Source organism: Lontra canadensis, unplaced genomic scaffold (assembly GCF_010015895.1).
Source record: "Lontra canadensis isolate GAN:19392208 unplaced genomic scaffold, GSC_riverotter_1.0 scaffold98, whole genome shotgun sequence".
In the NCBI taxonomy this organism is placed as follows: Eukaryota; Metazoa; Chordata; class Mammalia; order Carnivora; family Mustelidae; genus Lontra; species Lontra canadensis.
This window is the reverse complement of record NW_022631092.1, coordinates 1804725-1829094: the sequence shown is the minus strand read 5'-3', so window position 1 is coordinate 1829094 and position 24370 is coordinate 1804725. Positions and strand designations below refer to the sequence as shown.

At 50.8% G+C, this 24370-nt stretch overlaps 1 protein-coding gene and 1 non-coding gene across 2 annotated transcripts; one reads left to right on the top strand and one right to left on the bottom strand.

Annotated features, from left to right (window-relative positions):
- Positions 1 to 622: 622 nt before the first annotated feature.
- On the bottom strand, positions 623 to 2466 carry GSC (goosecoid homeobox). Its single transcript, XM_032837376.1, has 3 exons — positions 2094 to 2466; positions 1393 to 1652; positions 623 to 1042 (listed from the first exon to the last, which is right to left on the bottom strand). The coding sequence occupies exons 1-3, from the start codon at positions 2440 to 2442 to the stop codon at positions 887 to 889; spliced, it is 765 nt and encodes a 254-aa protein (XP_032693267.1). The 5' UTR covers positions 2443 to 2466; the 3' UTR covers positions 623 to 886.
- Positions 2467 to 21236: 18770 nt separating this feature from the next.
- Positions 21237 to 21343, top strand: LOC116855119. The gene has a single exon (XR_004380291.1). It is a non-coding gene; the product is annotated as a U6 spliceosomal RNA (small nuclear RNA).
- Positions 21344 to 24370: the final 3027 nt, after the last annotated feature.

The window sequence follows — 24370 nt, the reverse complement described above, 5'->3', positions numbered from 1 at the left end:
CCTGCCGAGGTTCCCAGGGGGCCCCAGACCGCTGCTTAGAGCCGCCAGATAGGATAGCAGCCAGCAGGGTTGTAGGGCGGTCACGCTGCCCCACTAGAAGGGCACTGGCAGAGCAGCCAGAAGATCCAGAAAAGATGTGGGGCGAGAGCCATGCCCATCCACCTAACTCCCCCTAGAGTCCCAGCCTTAGAAGTGGGGATTTCGTGGGAACGGGGATAGGCTGAGCTAGCTCTTGGAGTGGCTCCCAGGATGGCCCAGCTCCCCACAGATCCTGCTTTCCCGCTATGGCTTCCCAGCAGCGGCAAAGGGAACAGGAACCCCATGCAGTCCCCTCTCTTGCAGGCAATGTTACCCACCCACCCCCCCAGCCTGCAAATCCCCTCTCCACCTCTTGCAGAAGACTTAGAGACGTAGTGGATCGACACCCGTCCTGGAACCAAGTCACGCCCAGGATTTTCCTTTTCCTTTTTTCTGGTACAGGTCAGAGCTGCCCCACTTTTCTTTGGAAGCCGCAAGACTGAATAAGTTTCTTTTTTGGGCCTCAGAAGGGGGTGGGGGAGGTGGGTACGAAATACAGAATGTGGCCCGTATACATCGCCATCACTTTATTGTATTGTCGCCATCACTTTATTGTATTGTCACCGTTAACTTAACTATAAATACTACGGTGGGGAGTGAGGCGCCAGCGGTCTAGGACTTCGGGGCTGCGAGCCCCGGCGCGACCCCCGACCCCAGGCGCCGGCCCTCCCAGTTCTGTACACTATTTACAGCTCCTCATTCCTCTTTCTCGACCCCCCCCGAAAGGCAGCGCGTGTGCAAGAAAGTAGCATCGTCTGTCTGTGCAAGTCCTTCGAGTTAGACAAGAGCCACAGCCGGCCCGCAGCCGTCAGCTGTCCGAGTCCAAATCGCTTTTACCTTCCTCTTCCCTCTTCTCTGGCGACGCCTTAGACGACGTCTTGTTCCACTTCTCGGCGTTTTCCGACTCCTCCGACGAGGACCGCTTCTGCCGCCTCCATTTGGCACGGCGGTTTTTAAACCAGACCTGTTGCGCAACGGAGAACAAAACAAGAGTTAAGATCAAAGGCGCGCTCCCCGCTCCCCGCACCACCCCCCTGCGGCCCGGGCACCCCTCGGGGCCCTCGGCAGCCGCGAGTGACGCGGGTAGGCTCGGAACCCGGGGATCCCGCGCGCACGCCCACAAAAAGACCAGACACTCGCTCCCGCTTCCGCATTTCCGTGCAACTTCCTGGGCCTAAAGCGCCCTCCAGCAGCCTCCAGGCTGCCGCGGGATGTCGGTCAAGTTCGGGGAGACCGGAACCTAACCCAGCTGCGGAGCCGAGCTAAGCAGGCGGGGGCCCGAACTCGCCGGGAAGGGCCGGGCGGCGCGCCCACCTCCACTTTCTCCTCGCGGAGGTGCACCTTCCGGGCCAGCTGCTCGCGGGTGCCCACGTCTGGGTACTTGGTCTCCTGGAAGAGGTTCTCCAGCGCTTCCAGCTGCTCGTCGGTGAAGATGGTGCGGTGGCGCCGCTTCCGCCGACAGTGCAGCTGGTTGAGAAGTTGCAGCTCGGTGCGCGACAGCGTGCCCACGTTCATGTAGGGCAGCATCTGGTGCGGGACCGGGGACACCAGCACCGAGCCGGGGCCCTCGTAGCCTGCGACAGAGGAGGGCGCACGGTCGGCCTTGCCACGGCGCACACCGCCAGCCGGCCTGCCCCGCGACCCACCCACTCTAAAAAATCCTCTGCAACGGGGTGCTGGGAATTGGGGACGCGCGGAAATCGACAACGCAGGGAAATGGGGGAACCGTGCTAGAGCGTCCACCCGCTCACTCCCAAAGTCAGTTAGGGAATCCCAAAAAGCCTCGTCTCCCCCACGAAGCCAGTAAGTTAGTTTCCTCTAACTCGCCTCAAGTTTGCAGCAAGTGTACAAAAACCCCCGTGCCCGATCGGCCAAAAAAAGGGGGAGAGAAAATCGTTAATGCAAAAAAAAAAAAAAAAAAAAAAAGTAGAGACAAGAAAAGCCAGCGCCACCGCCCACCCATGCCCCAGGGACCAAGGACCGCGGCAAGGCGGCCGGCGCGAGCGCGACCCTACCTGGGGGCGTCGGAACGCAGGAGCACTGCTGGGCACCCAGCGGCGGCACGGCCCCGCAGCAGGCCGGGCCCACGGGCGCCGCCTGCACGTGCAGCTGCCCGTAGAAGTAGTTGTTGTAGCCGAGGCGGGAGCCGCCGACCGCGGCCGGGAGGCCTGCGCCGCCGGGGGCCACCGGGCGCGGATAGAAGGCGCCATAGTCCGAGGAGGCGCCGCCGCCGTAGAGCGAGTCCCCGTGAAGGGCCGGGAAGACGACGGGAGCCGCGGCGCTGGGCGCCACGGGCAGCACCGAGTCCTTGCAGCGCGGCCGGGCGGCCAGGATGTTGTCGATGCTGAACATGCTGGCGGGCATCCCCGAGCCCCGCGCCGGGACCGGGGGGCGGCGGGGAGGCGCCGGGGAAAAAGCCTCAAAGCCGGGGGGCGGGGGGCGGGGGTCCACGCTGCACCAGCGGCGGACCAAAACGAAAGAGAGCGCGGGCGAGCGCGCAGCCCCGCGCCCCTCCCCGCCCGCTGCGTCCGCTCTCCCTCCTCCCGCCCTCCCCTCGCTGCAGCGTTCGCCGAACTCAACCCGCGGGTAGGACGGAGTTTAGACCAGCTGAACCTCTTGTTGGTTTTATACTGAGTCGACGTCATCCTGGATTTAGTTCCTGGTAATATGCAGATGACAAACAGAACCAGATTTGGCCCTTTCTGTTCCGGGGGGCGGGGGGGTGGTGGTGGTAAGGAAGGGGGAGGGGGAGAGGTGCCAAGGGGAGGGGGTTGCGGGGGCCAGAAAAGGGATTGTGGATTGCAAATTAATGAAATTAACCTAATCTTTCCCATTCAGCGGCCCCGCAGCGGGCCGGCGGAGTTGGGCGGGCTTCCTAATTGCTCGGGTTAATCTCATTAATTCCATTGTGCGGCGCAGTTAACAACTCCCGCCGCCCCACCTCTCCGCCCCCACCCCTTTTTCTCAGATTGGGTCCTATTATTGGGTGCGATTTCCTCTGCAAGAAACTCCAATTCATTGTGGCCAGTTTTACTTTGGGGCTACTTTTTGCCCCATTTCGGAACTTGGTTTGTTTCAGAAAATGCAGAGGGTCTGCGTCCTTTCTCAAGATTAAAAAGTTCGCTCTTCCTCCGGACCCGCAAGCCCTCACCGCCAAATTTCTCCTCTATTTTTTTTTTTTTTAATTTCGAGATTCTCTCCCGAGTGGAACTGGTTAACCCCATCCCCAACCCTTTTGTTTTTGCAAAGGCCAAAATTTGTAAAAGCGAAATCGACGAAAGAGGTGCGTTGTGGTTCTTAAAATATGTGTATCTATTTTTTCCGCAGGCACTTTGGGTCTGAAAATTACTTTAGGAATCCGAAGGCCCCTACCCAGCAGAGACCAAATTCAGCCGCTCGTTAGACTTCGCCACCAAGAGTAGCACGCTCCAGCTGCTCCCCGCGAGGGTGTCGGTAGGTTTTCTGTTTTTTCTTTTGCTTTTAAAAAATTATTCGTGGAAATGGGGTGTCTTCTCCCGCATACTGGTTTTATTTTCAATCCAAAATCTGTAAATGGGGCTTTGGGGACTCCCCACCCCCTTCCCCAACAGTAAGTGGCATTTTCCCTATCCGTCTCGCCGGTTCCCTGGCTGGGACAGGCTCCCTAGCTGTCTTTCTACCCGACAGGCCCGGACTGGGCTCTCCAGCCCCAGCGGCCTGGCCAAAGGCGGGCTCTGCTCGCAGCAAGGGGCCGCGGCACGGGCCGTCCGCAGGAGCTGCTGGAGACTCATCCAGACCACGACGGTGCGCGGGCGAGAGACCGCCCTTCGAGAAGGTAGGCGACGGTGCGCGCGGAACGAAAGTAGCCCCCCGAGGTCACTGCGGGCCGGGCGCAAACCCCAGTATTGCAGAGATGGCCTTTCTCGGCCTTTCGCGCAGGAACCTCCAGCCATTCCTGGCATAGGGGTAGGGCCGAGCCCGGGCGAAACGGCCCGAGGGCCGGGTTGGGGGGCAGCTCGAGCTTGCCGAAGGAGGGCCGCCTTTAACTCAAACCCATTTCTCCCTGTTGCTCTCTGGCTAATTAACAGGGATCCCCGCAGGGTTGTGTGACGTTGCTACGGCCAGGCCACGTCTGTGGGCTGCCTCCTCCCGGGCGGTAGGGCAAAGGGTAAAGGGCACTTGTCAATTGCTGTTCTCGGGTCAGGGGAGCGGTGGCGCGGAGGGTAGGTCCGGCCAGGGCGCAGAACTCCCGCGGTGCGCGAGAGCGGCTGGGAGAAGCCAGGCGGCGGCGCTTCTCCTAGGCCTCCCCTCGTGGACCCCTGCACCCTCAGGCCCACTCGCTTCTTGCTTCTTCGAATGCTGAGTAGACTAAGAAGATGTTGTAGGGGGAGATTAGGGCCAGACCGGGATGGGTCTCCCTTTGGGTAGACAATCGATTTTTTTTTTTTTTTTAATTAACGATAGAAACCACTCCCAGGGGATGGAGTGTGACCCTCCCCTTCAGAAAGGTCAGGTCTAGGGAAAGAAGTGCCTCGCTTTCCCTTTGCTACTACCTAGGAATAGAGGCTTCCCCCCTCCCCCGCCCCCACTCTGGGAGACTTAAAAAATTACCAGTTCCCCGGGCACACATTCCCTGCCGACCTTTCCTGGGTTTGATTCTGCAGGGCAATTGATGGAAGACGACTAGGGGCTGCCACTCCCGTAGTGAGTCTTGGCCACGTTTGTGTCCCGGGCCGGGCGCTCTGGGCGGCGCGAGCGTTAGTGGATCCTTTAAGACCTCTGCTGAACCGGGCGCAGGCAGAAGCGCTGCAGAAAACCGAGGCAGATTCCCGGTCCATTTCTGTGAAGTTGCTCAAACTGGCAAGGCGCGGACACGTCAGCCAGGTTTCTAAAAAGAGCGCTTTCTAGTTTTTAAATAAAGCGACCTCACCACACACGCGCCATGCCTCCTTCCACTTGGTACACTGTTCTTTTTAATGATCAGATTTAGCAGACCCCTAGATTTCGCCCCTTGCTTTTCTGCAGTGCGCTCTTGGTACCATCCGATTCCTGGAAGGAAGAGCACTGTACAAGGAGTCTGAGCGTCAGAGCTCTCCACTCTTCGTTGCCACCTTGCAAATTTACCCCCCTCTAGGTCTCCGGGTTTTTGTATTTTGTTTTTGTTTTGTTTTGTTTTGTTTTAGTTGATGGAACCAACGCCAGTAATCACTGGGTCCCTTACAACTTTAAGAATTAACGAGGCTGGGTAATTGTTGCCCCTTCCCCAGGAGACTGAGGGTAGACCTGGGGCATTTTTCTAGTTCTTTTCCCTGGGGCAAAGGAGCTTGCAATCCCCACCCCCTCCGAGGGCAGGGTCTCTATCAGCTGAGTCCAAGATGAGGAAAAGGGAGTCTGAAAGCTCTGTCCTCTTGCGGAAGGGACTTTCTGGGACCACACAGGGAACCAAACGCCGCTGTACTCCCGGAGATTCGGCTATTCTTTTTCTTAGGGCGCTCACCCCCTGCACAGCGGGGACTCCCCGTCCTGCTTGCCCCTCAATGTGCTGGCTGCACGGTGACCGCGGGGAAGCGGGAGCCCCGGGAAGGCGGTGCGCCTTGCGGTGCCCCGCACTGAGTGTCCTCCACGGCCGAAACCCACAAGTGTCCGCCAGGCACTAAACAAACAATCATCCGCCTTGCGTAGCCAGGCGCAATTGGAATAACAAATGCAACGCACGCAAATTGCCCGCCTCCTGTTCCTAAGCGATTGTTTGTCGGCCTGCAGGCTCCGCTCAGCAGGGGAGGACCGGGAGCGTCCGGAGGCGGCCAGCAAGCGCCTTGGTCGGACATGCAGTAAACATGCCGCTGATTTTACTTATTATCACCCAAACACGATTTCACACAAAGCAATCACCATGCCAGAAGTCTATGAAAATGTGTTCGTTGAGGAATCAGTCGCCCCGGTAATAGTCCTCATTTTTAATATATTAAAGAACAGATCAGCGGATTGCGAGTGCGTAAGGTATGCGTGCGGTTGGGTATCTGTCAAGGCGCTTTTTTTCTCCACAATCATCGCTAAATTGACTCGTAGAGCATAGATTAAATTGCCTCTCTGATTTAAAACAGAGTGCCCAAATTTGGCGTGTGCGTCTGGATATCGCCTCGGACCCCGAGAGATTCTCATCTTGGTGGAAACTGTCGCCCACTGTCCTTCTGCACACGCATGCACGCATGGCTGTTACAAAAATATGCACATGCGGTCCTAACTTCATGAGGTTTCGGGAACTTTCTTAATTCTTTCGGCCTCTCACCCGATCGCAGCTCATAATCGGATGCCCTTAAGAAGGATTTTTCGCGGCATGGGCAAAAAGCTGGCTTGTCCTTTTCAAAGGAAGGGTGAATTAGCTGGGGCAGAGGAATGAGGAACAATGAGCAGACCGGGCTGTGGCTGGTGCGCAGCGTGGAGACCCCCATCCACGCCTTCACAGCGCAAATCCGCTTTACTGTCTGTAGACGGGCTTAAAAATAAATAAATAAATAAAAATCCAGTGCCTCGAAATTGTGCTCAAGCCCCAGTTCTCGGCGCTGCGCCTTGGAGGACACCTCCCGTAGCCCCAGGGGGTTTCCCTTCGAGGCCGGGTGGGTGGCGGACAGCCCCAGGTGCAGATCCCACCGCGCGCTAAGAGGCAAGTGCACACAAGGGCTGGATCTCCCGCACGCGTTCAAGAGCGATGTAGGGACGCTTACTAGCTGAGTTTTGCTCAAAGTTTTGCAACGTTGCAAATAAGCGCTCTGAGCCCCTGAGGACGAAATAATCAAGGTGTTAGGAAAACTCAGCATAACTGGGGGGGTGGAGCGGGAAGGGTGGGAGGAGGAAGAAGAGGGTGTCGAAAAATGACGTCTTCCCAAAGCATCAGAAAAAAATAGCCCCGGGTTTCTAGGGTTGCAGAAACCCGCTCTCAGCCGAGCTGTTTACCAAAGTTGGTTTCAAAGTGACTTGCACCGTTGCTTTTGCAAATCACAGAATGCAAATGACGATAATTTGTTCTCGGTGGAACTTTCTCTTGAAATGATTAGCGGAGTCAGTCATTTGAAAATGAGAGCGAATGCACAGACGGTTCCCGAAGCCCCTCGCTAACTGATAGCAGCTTCTAAAGTTTTCATTCATGTAAACCTCATTAATGAAGATCTTTTATTTAAACGTCAAGGGGATTTGAAATTTAGAGTAAATTATGAAGCTTGTATGTCTAGCCAAGTCATGGGTCAAATGCATTTGTGAAAAACTGCTAAAAGAGCATATGGTTTTGAATTTTTCTACAATGACTAGTGTTTAAATAAATTGCTTGTACTGCTTAACTTCATGTGTAATTTTGACAGAAATTGGCCTATAGCCTTTTGATATGTAAACATTTCAGCCTTTTATGCGGTATAAAAAAGACACTTGCTTTTTAAGGATCAGCTCAGGCAGTCACCCTGTAATTCTGAAAGCTGGCACCTACCATTACATTCTTGCTACATTTCAACTTTCCAGTGGCAGCCTCGGGGAGAAAAAAAAAAGGAAAGAAAGAAAAAGAAAGAAAGAAAGAGGATATTTCAAAAGCAATGTCCATTTGGGATTAAAAGCTACAAATGAGGTGAGAACGTGCCACTTACTATCTGAAAGAAATGGATAAACCATAGTTATTAAAGAACATTTTCTGTCATTTTTCTTTAAGCCAGCCCGTCTGAGGGGACACTTAAGCAGGCCTGGGACTGACTGCCATATCATTAAATGCTTATCGCAGAGCCGCGCCAATCCGTCCAGCACACAAATAGGTGTTAAAAATCTAGGTATCACTTCAGGACGTTACCAGCGAAATGGCTCCCGTGTCACGGAACCCATTAAGATGCAAAAATCACTCTGTCTGGGAAGAGAATCACCCCGGGCTCAGAATCACTGGACACAAATGGCAGGTCTGAGTCACGCACCCCCCCCCCCATCTTCCGCAGCAGGAGGCTATAGCTGGGGATTGCAGAGACAGCAGAGGGCACAGTTTGGAGAGCTCTCTGGGCTGCTGGGTGGTTCTGAAACACACAGATAAATCTACATAAACCCATTTGTTGCTAATATCTCTGTCTCCCGTAAACAAGCTTGGGATGTGGATTGGAAGGCAGGTCATCACGAGGGAGGGAGACAAAGCAAGGATCCTGGCCCCTGAAATGATCAGGTTACCCCAGTGCTAGACAGGGCCATACCTTGACTTGGTAGGCACCCTGGCCTGGCGGCCACCTCGCCTTCCCTTATGTTCTCCCGGTCCTACCCTGTTTATCCTACTTGTCAGCATTGCCCTACACAGACTTTCCCAAGAGACATCTCCCCTCTGTGAAGTTTTGGAGGAACTAAGGGGAGATGGGAAACAACATGGGAAACAACAAAGAGACAGGTTTCTTTGTACACAGTTGAGCCACGGGAGCAAACAGATCTTTGTATAAGAGAGACTGTCAGGACCCAGCCGTGATGCAGAAAAAAGGCTGGCCAAGAAAGACAGGAGGAGGTGTTTTATTTACATTTCTTACGCATTCCAACCCATCATACTGTGGTCAGCAAACCGGAAAGGAGAGGACATATTTCAGAGCATAAAGAAGGCACCAGACTTTTTTTTGTTTTTCCTGAGCGTTCTACATTCCTGTCTAACTTCTTCTGTCCATTTTGAAATGAATAAGGGTAATTTTTTCCCCCGTTAGCTGTCGTTTCAAAGTTCTTAGAAAAACAATTGATTTGCTAATAAAATATTTCCGTAGCTTTCAGCTGCTTAACTTTTAGGAACTTACCCCAAAAATGTGTTTGTGATCAAAATTAGCTGGGCAAGGGATGTATTTGGGGTAAAAGAGGAACACTTAATACTTCAAAGCTAATTTGAGAGGTTGAGGGCTTTGGGGTTTTTGTGTTTTGTTTTGTTTTGTTTTGGAAGGAGAGAATATTACAAAATAAAACTGAAAATTAGAGGAAAAGATAGTTGTGCCTGGGTGGCTGTGTTAGAGTCCAGAAAGGTCAGTGTCAGTGGAGATGTGTGTCAGAGGAAACTTTGCTAGCATGTTCATCTTTTTAGGGAGGACTTGCTAAAATGGGCATTGGGCAGCACGTCCTTGTCCTCTTAAGATCTGGATGTGAAATGTATAGCAGGAGCATTGTTGGCTCTTTTTAAACAACAGAGTGAGGAAATTAACAAACCTATTCCCAGGTGTGTCTTGACCTTCAAAGCAGTCACCCACCAAGGGAGGCCCGGATTTGCCCCAGCATCACTGGCAGTGGTGGTTTTAAATAGCTTTCTGAACTCCAGAAAGGGCCCTCACTTGGGCCCATTCATTCCTGTCTGCCTTTTAAAGAAGCAGTCAGACTCCCTTGTCCGTTGGTGATATGCAGAAATCAAGGCTTCTGAAGCCTAAGGAGTCAGAGTCACAGGAAGTGGGGGGAAGAAAGCCACTTTCGGAGGTCACAGGTCATGTCACCTGCTCAGTCCCACCATCCAGAGGGTCTGATGCTGTCATTCAACCTTAACTTGGCTTTGCCACGGGCAGAAGAGGCTGATAATTCCCATCACGACTCTGTCCCCGAGGGGAAAAAGGAGGAGAGTTCTCAGAAACAACCTCAACTTTCCATTTGCTTGATTTGTGTTGGGACTTTTATTATCTTTTCATAGTCAGGAGATCAGGAGTTGGGGAATATACTGTCCTCACTTTCTCTCTCTCTCTAACACACACACGCCCTCCCCCAGCCCCCTATGCCTTCATTTTGCACACTTGTCATTTCTGGGCCAGTGAGCCCCAATACCAGCTCCTTGGTCCCCTCCTTTCTGGAGCTTGTGTTTATTTTCTTGTTTTGAGTATCTGCCTGCAGCCAGGGACAAAAAATGAGTGACACTAGGTCTCAAGGTGGATTTGCTTTCACTTAGCAGTAAAATTCTTTCTGCAGACCAGAAGGTCTTGGATTTAAAGTCACAAGAGTCCATCTCCCCTGTCATTGGGTTATTTGTAATTTATGGATAATGGGGAAAAGTAGTCTGTTTTTAGAAATGATAGCTTGGGGAATTGAGTGTATAGCCAAATGTAGGGCAGTTGAACTGAAAAGAACCCCTCTTGTCTACATGATATCTCACAGGTTTTTTTTTAACAGGTCCCCGAAGAACCTCTCATCCCCCTCTCAGAAGGTTTGTAGATAGAGTCGTCTTCAGCTCTGCCTGGTAGGTCAGTACAAAATTAGCAAGCAAAATGCTGACGTCAACAAATGCGTTTAGTGCCCAGCTAATGACGATGCTTTCTCTGAAACTCTAGGATTCTGGAATTATTTGGATCTTACAGGATGTCTAGGTGACTTTAAGATGGGAACAGAGGCGGGTGTCTGGGTGGCTCAGTGGGTTAAGCCTCTCTGCCTTTAGCTCAGGTCATGATCTCAGGGTCCTGGGATCGAGCCCTGCATCGGGCTCTCTGCTCAGTGGGGAGCCTGCTCCCCCACCCCCACTCTCTGCCTGCCTCTCTGCCTGCTTGTGATCTCTGTCTGTCCAATAAATAAATAAAATCTTAAAAAAAAAAAGATGGGAACAGAGGTTTTTGATAATGCTGTCTACCTTCTGATTTAAGCTCTGGCCATTCTCCCTCCCCCCCACCCCTGAACAAACCCTCAGAAAGTAGCTTTCCAAGTTCAACTAGGTGATCGAGTGAATGTTTCACTTGAAATAATTGTTGCAATAACTTGTGCACCATTCGCGTCCTTGGGGAAGAGAGCAGCGGTGCAGTGGGCCGCTTTCAGAGCTGTGTGCTGGCGAGGAACCGGGGATATAGAATCCGTGTGACGAATGCATGCCACTCCATACTTCAGGGAAGTTCTTTATTGAATATTTCTCGCTTGGAAAGCCGGAGTCGCTGTGAAATCTTGCTCCTTGGATCTCTGTCGGGACTGACCTCCTCTCCCAGCCTAGGAACAAATTGCCTTTTTATGGGTTCCTCTTCTAAATGGGAACAAATACCCGCATCCTGGGGTGGAAGGCGGTGGAAACCGCTATTGAGGACCAGCCATGACTACGTCTAATTAGGACAAGCCACCCGTTCGGTTGTTCTAGAAAATGCAGCTCTGGGCTGCTCTGTACCTTCTTCTCTGGCACTCTTCTCCCCTCCTACGTGGCCTGCCCCTCCTGGCTCTGCGTGGGCCACACTGGTGTCCCTGTCCAGCTGTGTGGACATGGCCTCAGCCTCTCTGAAGGCCTGGAGGTAATTGGTGGGGCCTTCCTGGGCTGCAGGGAGAGGCCTCCTAGAGCTGGAGGTGTCGGGACTGGGACCCCATGGTCAGAGCCCGCCTTGATTTTGCTCCACGTGTCCCACCGGCTGACCACAGGCCTTGGCCCAGGGAGTGTGCCAAATCCCTTGTTTAAGGAGAGAATACATTTTTACCCCTCCCCCCACACCACCTCCTTGCTTCTACATCCCCTCAAATTCCAGGCTAAAACCATTAGCAGGAGAGTGTTAATAAACCCCAGCAGGTGCTCTCCTGAAACAGATAAAAGGGCAGGCGAGGGAGAAGGTCTGGCCGTCCGTCCACCCAGATGCTGGCTGGGGTCATCGTGTGGCTAGTGTGTGCACGGGGAGTGCCAGGGCGTGCAAGGGAACCTTGTGTCTCTTCCAGCCACACCTGTGTGCACATGGAGGCCGACTGTCACCTTTGAACCAGAGGACTGACATGTCTGGGTGGAGTGTCCCGTTATCCTCTGGGAGGGTCTTGAGTGAAGAAAGCATGAGTACTCCCCCAACCGGCCTGGGTTATTATCTCCACTGGAGCCTTCTTCTTCCCATCTCTGAAATGGGTGAGCAGTCAGGAAACCAGCTGCAGATCTCCTCCCAGCTCGGACAGCTGCTCTGTTCAACCTGAATCTGAGTCTGGCTGGGTTCGGGGAGGACACATCCCCACCTCCCAGTGGTACAGCCTAGGGGGCCAGAAGGTGTCAGAATCTAGTTCAAGGCCACATGGAGATGTGAGGGCGGAGCTGCCTGGGCGAAGCTGGCCCTCCCTGATGCTTTCCTTCTGCACTTGGTGGTTGAAAACACTGCCTCTTAGAGACCCCACGGTGACAGGTACTGCTGGTGGGGGCCCCCCACCTCTGGGAGGCCTCTTTGAAATCCATGCTTTTTTTTTTTTTTTTTTTAGATTTTTATTTATTATTTGACAGACAGAGATCACAAGTAGGCAGAGAGGCAGGCAGAGAGAGAGGGAGACGCAGGCTCCCTGCTGAGCAGAGAGCCCGATGCGGGGCTCGATCCCAGGAGCCTGAGACCATGACCTGAGCTGAAGGCAGAGGCTTAACCCGCTGAGCCACCCAGGTGCCCCTGAAATCCATGCTTACCACTCCCTGCCCCTCCATACCGACAAAGCAAGTCAAGGAGAAACTCCCACAGTGAAGCTCTAGGTTCATCTCGTGAAAGAATCGTGTTGAACGCTGGCAAAGGTCAACTCTGTCTGGTTCCAAGGGTGGCTTCCCCCTGTGGGTGGTGTGGTGTCTGAAAGTCCAGGCTTCCAGCTCTGACGTTTGCACGCTGTGTGAGCTGGAGCAAACCCCATCCCCTCTCTGAGTCTCGGTCTTGGACTCTGTAAAGTGGGGACGGTAGGATCCCATGCTCAGGGCAAGCAAGTGTGTGCACCCATCGAACAGTGGTAGCCATGGTTACAATGGAAAGTCCTTCCCATGTGAAGGAATAGTTACCATTAAGGTTCCCCAGCTCCTCTGTACAGTTTAAGGAAGAGTATTCATCAAGGGACAGAGAAGCATAACCAGCTGGAGCCCGGTAGACAGAGGCCTGGGATTTTGCTCGCTGCAAAACAAAAGCTTCAAATCCTATCCTGGGGGAATTCCCAAGGAAAATGGGGCATCACTCAGGAATTGCAATTCTCTATCACGTCATCAGATTCTAGCTTAAAGAAACTGGGAGCCACAGGGCAGGGACGAGTAACTCGGCTTGCCCAATGAAGAGACCGAGGGTCAGAGAGGTCTCAGGACTTTGCTCCTCTTGGACTTTGCTCCTGGTCTCAGAGGGCAGGTCTGAAACACGGAGGTCATGCCTGGCTTGACTTCCTGGTAGCCTGGGGCTCCTTCCACTAGACCCCTCCTCGTGCAGCCTAGCCCTCTGCTTCTTCAAACAACCAGCGCCTCCAGCTCTGCTTTGGAAAAATCAGGGTGGCATCCAACTGTGGGGAGTCTGAGAGGCTGGGAGGGTGGGGTCCTCGGAAAAGCTGTGCACACACCTCCTGGGGAGGTATCTGCCTCCCAAGGAGGCCAGCGTGGAAGGGGCCATTTTAAAGTCAGAGTTCACAAGTAACCCCAGGCCCTACCCCTCTTCCTCCTCCTCCCCCACCTCTTCTTCCTCCTCCCCCCACCACCCTGCCCCAAACCTGTTTGGGCGTGACATACATGATTCATACACTAACCTACTGGAGATTAAGATTTAAGACCCCCTGAGTAAATCCATGCTAGTGGTCCCCTCCACTCGCACTGCACACAGGTCTGCAGAAGGCCGTTCATGGATGATGAAATTCGTCAGGGGCAACCTAAAGGTTGGTGGGTAGGGTCCTCATTAAATAAACTAGTGCGCAGGCGTACTAAGTAACCACGTGGCCATGGAGGAGAATAAGGCCATGATATTATATGTACTAGTACAGAATGATCTCCAAAATGTCTTGTGGAATAATGAAGACAAGTTGTAGAACTCTAATATCACGACTCTGTGTGTGCGCACGCATACAAAACCCAGCAACACCGACTGTGGGCTCCTGTGAGTGAATATTTGGGGAGCGGTTAGAACAATGCGCGGAACATAATAAGTGCTGTATGGTGTGTGAGAAACAAATCTAAACACAGATGAGAAAGATCTGGAAAGTCCACCGCTGAATTAACAGGACAAGTCACCTCTTTGTAGGAAGGCCTGGGATTAGAGTAGATGCTTAAAGGGGACTGGAGCCTTATTGGTAATGTTTTGCTTTTGTACAAAGACATGGCGTCCGTGTTTTACTTGTGAAATTAAAACTAAACATGAATCCAAACCCAGTATTTACAAAATCTGAAACTCCTTTCCTCCTCCGCACAGGCAGTGTTCCAAGGAAATAGCACCAAGGTCAAACAAATAGGGGGATAAGCAACACCCCCCCTCATTTCCTCAACTAACACCTCATCACAGGCAAACAGCGTCCTTGGAAATGAGTCCCCCTCGCTAATGACTTGCTCCCCTGGGTTCCTGGATCATGGCTGGGGGTGTGAACAGGAGGAGAGTCCTAAAGAGACACATTATAGTTTTAAAGTCTTAAGACTGGATTCTAGTCCCCAGACTTGCCCGTCATGTGTATAAGTCACTTCTCCTCACTCTGCGACAGGGACCCCAGTCTTTGCCATAGGCACCCCTTAGTGCCCGAGAGACAAGGGAGGCAAGGGAGCATCATGAAAATTATAATCATCTCTGTTCCTCAGCACCTAACAGTGCCTGGCCCATTGTAGGCAGTCAGTGGATGTTTGCAAGACGGAGCTGAAAATCGTTTGTAAGGAATTAAAATAATAACAAAGGAATTGCTTTTTTATAGCATGAAATTAATATTTTGATCTTTTGAGTTCATGTTCATGTTCACAGTGCACTCCTTCAACAGCTGTTTATTGATTGCTTTCTGTGTGAGGGCCACTGGGCTACGTGCTGGGGAAGAAAGACGAACACGAAAAAGTCCCTGACCTCATGGTAAGTCCCTTAGACTCAAAGAGATTGCCATGGCCAAGGAGAAATAAAGCAGGTGATCTTAGCTGTGGGGCCGCAATGAACAGGGCAGGAAATTATTGTCACAGGTCAGTGTGTTACAACAGAACACAAATGTCTGAGTTACACGGAGTCCCAGAGACTCGTAACTCAGGTGAAGATGCCAAGTTTGATTTTGATGGGTCTGTATCCACAGATCCTGCTCAGGCTTTTTGTAATGAACCCACCTGATCGTCATCTGACAATCGGAGAATGTTAACTGTGATGTCATGATACTTTGGACCAAAAACCATACTCAGACCTGAGCTCAAATCCCGCTTTCACCAACTGCTAGCCCGGTCACAGGGGGGGCCAGAGCAAGTTGTCAACGTGTCAGAGCCTCAGGACTCATCCGAGGGAGATGAATTGTTAGGACTGCTCTCGGGGTGTTGCACAGATGAGTACGGGTGCACAGAGGGGCTCAGCCAATGGTAGCATTCTGGCCCAGGCGAGAGGGGCAGCAAAACACCTGTACCCCCACAGAGGCTGGTCACTAAATGGTAGCCTGGGGAGGTATTCTGCATTTTTCCAAGATCCTAAACACCTTTCAGACTCAAGGCAGTGTATGGATACTCAATGTGACCCAGAAAATTCACCTGGATCTTCTTCAAGGGGAAAGATAAAGAAGATCTTGATAGTACTTCCTTATCTCTAATATACTTTAAAGGCTTTTTAACTTGCAATATTATCCTCATTTGCACATGAGGAAGTGGGATCCTGGAAGATTAAGTGATCGTACAGATCAGAAGAAAGCAGCAGAAATGGGCGCCTGGGTGGCTCAGTGGGTTAAAGTCTCTGCCTTTGGCTCGGGTCATGATCTCAGGGTCCTGGGATCGAGTCCCGAGTCAGACTCTCTGCTCAGCGGGGACTCTGCTTCCCTCTCTCTCTCTCTCTGCCTGCCTCTCTGCCTACTTGTGATCTCTCTGTGTCAAATAAATAAACAAAATCTTAAAAAAAAAAAAAAGAAAGCAGCAGAAGTATTAGACAAACCCATATCTCCCTGAAGCCTGTACTCTGCATTCAGCCCCCGGCGAGGCAAAGAGCAAAAGCCAAGAATGGAAGCTTTCAACTGGGGCTTTCTGTGTTAGCTGGCTCTGGAGTTTTTGAACCTCCCTGAGCCTCAGTTTTTGCATCCATAATATGGGCTAGTGGTCATCCCATCTACATAGGTTATTATGAGGAATAAAGGAGCCAATTAGGAATAGCTTTCACAGGGATGATGGCTCAGAGGGTGATGTTATGTGGAGACCCAGGGACCTGATTCACAGAAGTTGGACTCTTGTCAGAGGAAGACAATTCACCTGGCTCTCACTGTCCTTCCTGTGCACACGAGAGAGTGACAGAGAATGGAAATTACTCTCTAGCTACATTAGGCAAAAGCGCACATCACATCAGAATGAAGGTGCTCAGTGGGTATGTCTGCACAGATGCGCACGTGACTTTGATGCGGTGCTTAGCAGGTGCTAAGGTTGGGTTATTAAAGAGATATGGTGGGCATGTGAAATCAGGATTTGAACCCGTCACCGGGTTTCCTGCTTTGCATTGTGCAAGACTAGTTGAGAAAGGGGTGTGGTAGCACTTCACAGACCGCTCCAGGGGACTGCTGATTGGAGAATCCCTGCCCTACCCTTCCCCCTTGCAGCTGGTGGGACAATGCAGAGTGTGTAGAAGAACTGGGTCTGACTGGAGGTGTGGGATGTGGCCAGATCCCTTCAGTTCTCTTCCTCTCCAGAAGTGGGCTGGGACAGCTGTGGGCTACCCACCCGCGCCTGGAGGGCACGGGACGCAGATGGATGGACACTGGGCCAGCTGCACAGGGCTCAAATCAGGCCCTGCCAGGTGGCTCCCAGAAGTGGAAGAATGTGCTGGCAACCAGGGCAAGGCCACTCATGCCTAGGAACGAGGGTCCCACTCCCTGGTCTTCCCTGCACCTCTCTGAGGAGGATCCTGCTATTGAGTAACTTGGCTTTCCTGAGTGCCCTTCCTGGTATAGGCTGCCCTGTTGGTGGCAGAAGCACCTTCCCATACCCAGCAGCTGTTTCCTCCCCGAGGTTTGGTCTGATCTCCATCTGGGGCGATCCCAGAGCCTGGAAAGCTCTTTGCATTTCTTTCTTCAGGTCTGGGCCCAGGGCTCCCTGGAGTGCAGGAAACTACACAGACTTCAAAGTTGAACCACTTAGGGCTCCGATCACCTCTGTCACTTGAAACCATAGGGTTGTAGGTAAATCCCCTAAGGTCAGATCCAACTCACTCTGCCCATCTTTAAAATGGGAAGCTACCCACCAACATACCTAAAAGAACTGACGCAGAGTTATGGCTGCTAATGGTGTTGGTGTTGGAGTTAAGGATAGGGTTACTTGTAGGGTTAGGGTTAGAGGTTCAACTCAGGGATCTGGTGTAGGTCTGGAGTGAAATCAGAGTTTGGGGCCACCCCCGGGAGCCAGATGAACCCTAGGATGAGTCTGAATGGACCTTCTGGACCATGCATCTCACCCAGGATTGCTGCAGAGTTAGCTTAGATGACGTGCTTGGCATTTTCTGGATTTTGCCAATTCTGAGATACACTTGTTAGCCACACTTTAACATGTCTGATGTTAGGGTTCAACTTATACCTGATGGCATCAGTGGGCAGAGCATTTATAAAATAATGATGCATCTGATGTTGGATGGTTCCTTCATTCAGAAGCAATAGACTATGGTTGCTGTCATAGAGCTGCTGTCCTGGGGTGACCCCACTCGGCTTGAAGGGGTAGCCATGTCCCCATCCCCTGGTCCCTTGGCTCCCAGCGTGATGATAGGTGTTGCATGGTATTTTCGGCTTGCTAGATTGATATTCTTCTAGCCTGCTCCCAGGAGATCCTCTGGGGAGGAGCTGGTCTTCCTCATATGCCTATTGCTATGCGGCCCGGCACCCCAGCTCCGTGCCCAGTGATCTGATATGGACCATGATGCCATTTGTTGAACACCTACAATGAGTGAGGCATTGGCCAGCGGCTGTGCGTTTCTGGTCTCATTTATCCCCGTAATAGCCCTCAGAGGTAGGTGGTAGTATTACCCCTATGTATAGGTAAAACTGAAGCACGAGAGTTTAAGGAGCTTATTCAAGGTCATTTTTTATAATACTCTTGAGGCATCTTTAAAGACAATTTTCTTTGAGGATTTATTTATTTATTTGAGAGAGAGAGAGGGTGTGCACACAGGGTGGGGACAGCAGAGGGAGAGAGAGAATCTCAAGGTGACTCCCTGCTGAGTGCGGAGCCTGACACGGGGCTCGATCTCTCAACCCTGAGATCATGACCTGAGCTGAAATCAAAAGTTGGATGCTTAACTGGCTAAGTCCTAAGCTGACATGGCTCAGTAGTGTTTCATGGCTGCCCCACTTTCTTATATAACAGGATGTTCCAGAATTATCTAATTCATTTCCTATCCAAGACCTGGAATCAACCATTCCTGGCTTCTTTAAGAGAGAAATGGTATTTAGAGACCATAGTCTGGATTATGGGGATGCTCATTTACACTGTTGAGATACTGCTTCTGGGTGTTTCCTGTGGACTGACAGTTAACAGAGTTAAAAAATACAGATAATTTTATTTATTTATTTGAGAGAGAGAGAGACACCAAGAGAGGGAACAGAAGTGGGGAGAGGGGGGTGGGAGAAGGAGAAGCAGGCTTCCTGCTGAGCAGGGAGCCCAATGTGGGGCTCGATCCCAGGACCCCAGGATCATGACCTAAGCCAAAGGCAGACACTTAACGACTGAGCCACCCAGGCACCCCTACAGATAATTTTTTAAAAGATAAAATATATCATGAGTTTGTACTGATTCTTCTAATCCTAATTCAGGCTCTATTTAACCTTTTTAAACTCAGATCTCCGCCTCTTTCTCTTAACACCAAAATTCTGGCTCCTAATGACAGGTACAAGAGAGAAAACACACTGAGAAATGAAGTGCAGAAGGAAACTGCCCAAGGTCAAACAGCTAGTTCAGGGCCAAGTCTGATTCAGACTCAGGCGGGGTGGCTCCTGGGTGAGACCCTCTGCACCTTCCTCCTTAACCCCCTGCCGCTGCTTATAATGGTGGCCAGTGGAAGGCAACCAGAGCCTGGGAGAGAAGCAACTACAGAGCTAAGAAATTGAGTCATCACTTCCACAGCAGGCTGAGGAGACCAGGAAGGGTCCCGTGATGTCCTGGGTTCTGGAGACACTGTCTAGGTCGTGACAGGGACCCAGGTGAGGCCTGTCATGCCTGGTGCACCATGGGTCACATTCAATCTCAGACTGATAAGCAAACTTCATCCTTCACTGAGGCAGCCCCAGGAAGTCTTGGGCAACTGGCTTGTGTTCTCTAGTTCTGCCCGCTGTGATCTGGCCTTTAGTGTGAAAGGGAGTCAAAATACAGCCATACCCAAGTGGAACTCAGGTGAGGGGATTCCCGTGAAGGAGTACCACAGTCAGCAAGCCTGGGTGAGGTAACACTGGTGGCCATGATGACCCTGGTGGAATGCAAGCCCCGCCCCCCCCAACTGTTCCAAGTTGCCCCAGTGTCACTCCCCTCTATTGACAAATGAGGAAACGAGACTGGGGAGAAACAGATAATCCTGAGCTTAAGCAGCTGTGAAGTGGCAAAACCAGGCCATGACCCCAAGGCTCTGCCTCCCAGCCTGGGCTCCTGCCTGTACATTTTGCAGCCCATGAACACGGGTCATGACACTGAGGGTGGGTGTATTAGCTTCCTAGCATTGCTGTAACAAAGTGCCACACCCTGGAAGACTTCACCAACAGAAATGTATTGTCCCAGAGTCTGGAGGCTGGAAATCCAAGGTCAGGGTGTTGGCAGGGTTGGTCCCTTCTGAGGGCCATGAGGGAGACTCTGTTCCAGGTCTCTCTCCAGGCTTCTGGAAGCCCCGGTGTTCCTTGGATTGACAATGATGTTCTCCCTATGTCTTCACATTATCTTCCTTCTGTGTGTAGGTCTGGGTCCAAATTTCTCTCTTTTATGCGGACAAAGGTCATACTGGGTTAAGTCCTACCCTAATGACCTCATTTTGCTTTGATTTTTTTCTGTAAAGACCTTATCTCAAAATAGGTCATGTTCTGAGGTATTGAGGGTTAGGATTTCAACAAATGAATTTGGGAGGGACCCATCAGCCCATGACACTGGGGATGGAGGTCTTGTCCCCTACACTGTGCCTGGGGGCTGGGCAAACCTCAGGCTCCAGCAGGCCCCTCCAGGCTGCTGAGCTCCTCTTGAAGCTCTCACTTGGCATTTTCCTGCCACTCCTTTCACAGCACGTGGTGTGTGCATGCGCGCTTGTGCATGTGAGTCTGCCTGCATGTGTGTCCTCTGTGCTCCATCTGTTTTGTCTCCCCCATCTGATCATGAGACACTCTGGTGGCAGGGACCACATCTTGGTTAATCTGGTCCCTTCCTCCCAAACCAAGCTTTGCAGATTCAAAATTCTGTATACAATGGAGTAACATCTTCCAGGCCTTTATCTTAAGCTAAGTCAACCTTTCACCTGTGTTCCCCCCACTCCATCTCTCTTTTCCATCTTTAAAGAGAATTTGCAGCTCTCCTAATAAAAATTGGTTTTGGGCAAAAATCGCTGATGGATCCTAAAACCTTTGGGTGAAATTGTTAGGAAACATGTTGCTTATACACACTCAAACCCTCATGCTATGGATTACTTATCAATTATGAAAGGAGACCAGAGATTTCTTAATAAAAAGGAGAAGATTGGGGCATCAGGATGGCTCAGTCGGTTGAGCTGTCTGCCTTCGGCTCAGGTCATGATCTCAGGGTCCTGGGATCCAGCCCTGTGTCAGGCTCCCTGCTCAGCGGGGAGCCTGCTTCTCCCTCTCCCTCTGCCTGCCACTCCCCCTGCTTGTGCTCTCTCTCTCTCTCTCAAATAAAATCTTTGAAAAAATAAAACATAAATAAAATAAAAGGGAGAAGACCTAGGAGACACCACCTCAATCAGTGATCGCAGGATGGGACCACCAGACACTACCAGCCCACTGGGGCAGGATACAGCTTCATTTACACTGCATATTTGTAAAGTATTTTCAACTTGAATCTAATAATGAGGAATCAGTCAGACATATCCAGGGAGGGGAGGACTCTAGAAAACAACTCTCCCACAATCTTCAAAAATGCCAATATCATGAATGAAGAAAGGTTGAGGAATTGTTCCAGACTGAGGAGACCCTGGACACAGGACAAGTAAATGCTGCGTGAAATACTGCTTTGCTTTATGGGTCAGGGAAAGTTACTCTGTAGAACGTTATTGCAGAAATCTGAATATGGAATGCCTATGAGAGATTAGTATTGTCAACATGTTAACTTTCCTGAATTTCATGAATGTAACTCTAAGAGAACAGACTTGTTCTTAAGAAATGTATACTGGATGCTCGCTTCAGGAGCACATACACTAACCTCAGAATGATACAGAGAAGATGAGCCTGGACCCTGGGCCCAAATGATATGCAAATTCATGAAGCTTTCCATATTTTTAGAATTTCTTTACAGCCATACCTTGGAGATATTGCAGGTCTGGTTCTAGATTACCACAGTAAAATGAATAATACAATAATGTGAATCAATGAAAAAAAGAGAGAGAAATACATACTGAGGGGCACCTGGGTGGCTCAGTTGGTTAAGCATCTAACTCTTGATTTCAATTCAGGTCATGATCTCAGGGTCCTGGGATCGAGCCCCGTCTTGGGCTCAGCTGCTGAGTGTGGAGCCTGCTTAAGATTCTCTCTCCTTCCTTTGCCCCTCTCCCTGTCCTCTCTCTCCCCTCCTCTAAGTAAATAAATAAATAAATAAATAAAGGTAATAGGTCTTAAAAAAAAAGAAAGAAAGAAATATATACTGAGACAGTCAAGAGTAAAAAGTCATAATATCTACAACTTACAAATGGTTCATCAAAATAACAATATGTGGGAAAATTATGTAAACTAAGGTTTTGCTGTGTACTGTTATTACTGTGTACTGTGTATTACTGAGTCTGTGCCTCGTATCCCCGTGGACTGGCCCTGGGACACGGTACTGCATGCCCACTCTGAGGGCTTTTTATGGTTAATTTTGCCTAGAACAGTGTTTGCCTCACGTTCTGACTTTAGAACAAACCCCCCATGGAGGAGGCATCTCCAGGGTAAATATTGTCCACAACATTCAGCTAAAAAGCAAGGGAACGGCCCTGGGGTTGGGAGAATGTTGAGGCTGAACATCCCATTGGGTGGAAGAGAGAAGAACCAGGAGGACAAAGAACCGAGCCTTAGGCCAATAGTCCCGTGTACATTATTGGTGATGCGAAAGAGGAAGGCATTTGCCTTTGAATCGCTAGAACAGAGCTGCTGAGCGCTTAGACCAAGGCTGTCCAACAAAAACAGAACATGAGCCACAGTGCAATTTCCATTTGTCTAGTAGCTGCATTGAAAAGTAAAAAGAAACAGGTGAGATTGATTTTGATAATATATTTTATTTAACCCAATATATCCAAAATACCTTCATGTCAACATATATTTAATGTAAAAAGCATTAATGAGATAGTTTTCATTCCTTTTCTCACACTACATCTTAGAAATCTAGAATGTCTTTTGTCTTTACGGCACATCTAGATTCCAACTTGCTATAGCCGGATGGGTCCTCGGTAGCCACCTGCGGCTCACACCAACCACAGTGGAACAGCGCTGGGATTAGACCATGAAATAAGACAGTGATGGGTTCAAATCTCAGCCATACCACTTACTACCTTTGTGAACTTCAGGCCAAGCATTTAATCACCTTCCGCCTTAATGTTTCATAGACAGTAGGATGGGATTTGACCAGGGAACCTATGTCTTAGGTTGTTTTTTAAAGATTAAAGTTAATGGGGGCACCTGGGTGGCTCAGTCCATTAACTGTCTGCTTCTGCTCAGGTCATGATCTCAGGGGCCTAAGACTGAGTCCCACATCAGGCTCTCTGCTTAGTGGGGAGCCTTTTTCTCCCTCTGCCTGGCACTCCCCCTGCTTGCGCACTCTCTCTCTTTCTCTCTCTCTGTCAAATAAATAAGATCTTAAAAAAAGATTAAAGTTAATGTGTAAAGTGTGTAAAGTGCGTTATGGAGTGTTCACGCATTCATTTATGCTGTTCATTCATTCATTTTTACCTGTACAACAGCGAGGGGTAGCTGCATTCCAGGTGGGGCACTTGGCAGGTAGTGAGCCGTCTGTGCAAGCATTCTGTTTATCCTGAACAAACCACTGGGCGAGTATAGATGAGGACCAATGCCAGCAACGCCATGCTCATGATAAATGCATGTAGAAGATGCTGGGAAGAGGAGATCACCTGTCAATGGTGATGACTCCTAGCTCAAAGGCAGACTTTTCTGAGGGCCCTAATCAGCCCAAGGATTTTATTCAACAACTAACTGTTCACCCTACAAGCATTTGCTGCACCAAAAGGTCTAGAACTGTAAGAGGAGGTAGCAGACAAGATGGCAGGACGTGGATAAAGGAACTTGAGGGTAAGCTAGGCAAGGACTTGCAGTTGTGAGGGGGCAGGAAAAAGCCCATGGGAGACAGATGAGACTTGGGGAAGAAAGAGGCAAGGAAATGGAATGAAGCTCATGGGGAGGCAGATGGGAAATACACAGCCTCAGGGCCATCACATGGACCAAGTGACCAGAAAGGGTGCTAAGAAGTAAAGGGGAGATGGTGTTTGTTCTAAGAGAACAAACCACACGTGTGAAAAGTCGAATCTCAGGGAAGGGCCTGGGAAGTTTGGGGACTGGGCTGAGAGGGCGGGGTTGGGAAGGTGGGGAGTGGTTGGAGCCTGAGGGAGGACTCGCTGTGAAGGGCTGCACAAAGGTGGTGATGGAGTTGGGACTTGGATCAAATGGCATCAGAACGGAACTAAAGGTTCTGCTCCGTAGGATCTGGAAGGAGGCCCTTTGGCGCAGGTGGGCCCCTCTTAGGGGAAGATAGCCACTGAAGATCTGAGAGGAGGGTCAAGATCAGGAACTTGCCCTGGGTCTCAGCTGGGAGTGGAAGAACCAGAACCACAGCTCTGTCTTTTCTCTGGAAACCAGCCCCGTGGGAAGGACCTGTGGAGAATGGCCTTAGCCCACAGCCTCAGCAGATAACATGGCCAAAGTGCCTGACAGTGGAGTCAGAGAGGAGAGCCTCATTGTGTGGGGACTCAGGAAGAGGATTAGCAGATTTCCCCCAACAAATCTAGATCATCCCATTCTTGTCTCTGGGCCTTTGCACTTGCTATTATCTGTCTGTTACCTAGAAACTAAGTTCACTCTACATATTTGCACAGCTGCCCTTTCTCAGCAAGCAGGTCTTGTTCAGACACCACCTGCAAAGGCCTTTCTAGCACTATCATCCCCTCACCTCCTCTTTCCACACAACCCAACTCATTATCCTGGCTTTAGATAGCACCTCCCCTGCCCAAAATCAGATCATTTGCTCGTAATTGTCTATTTCCTCGCCTAGAAGGGAACATGCTCCTTAAGGGTGGGCCTTAGTTCTGTTCCCTATTCTCGCTCC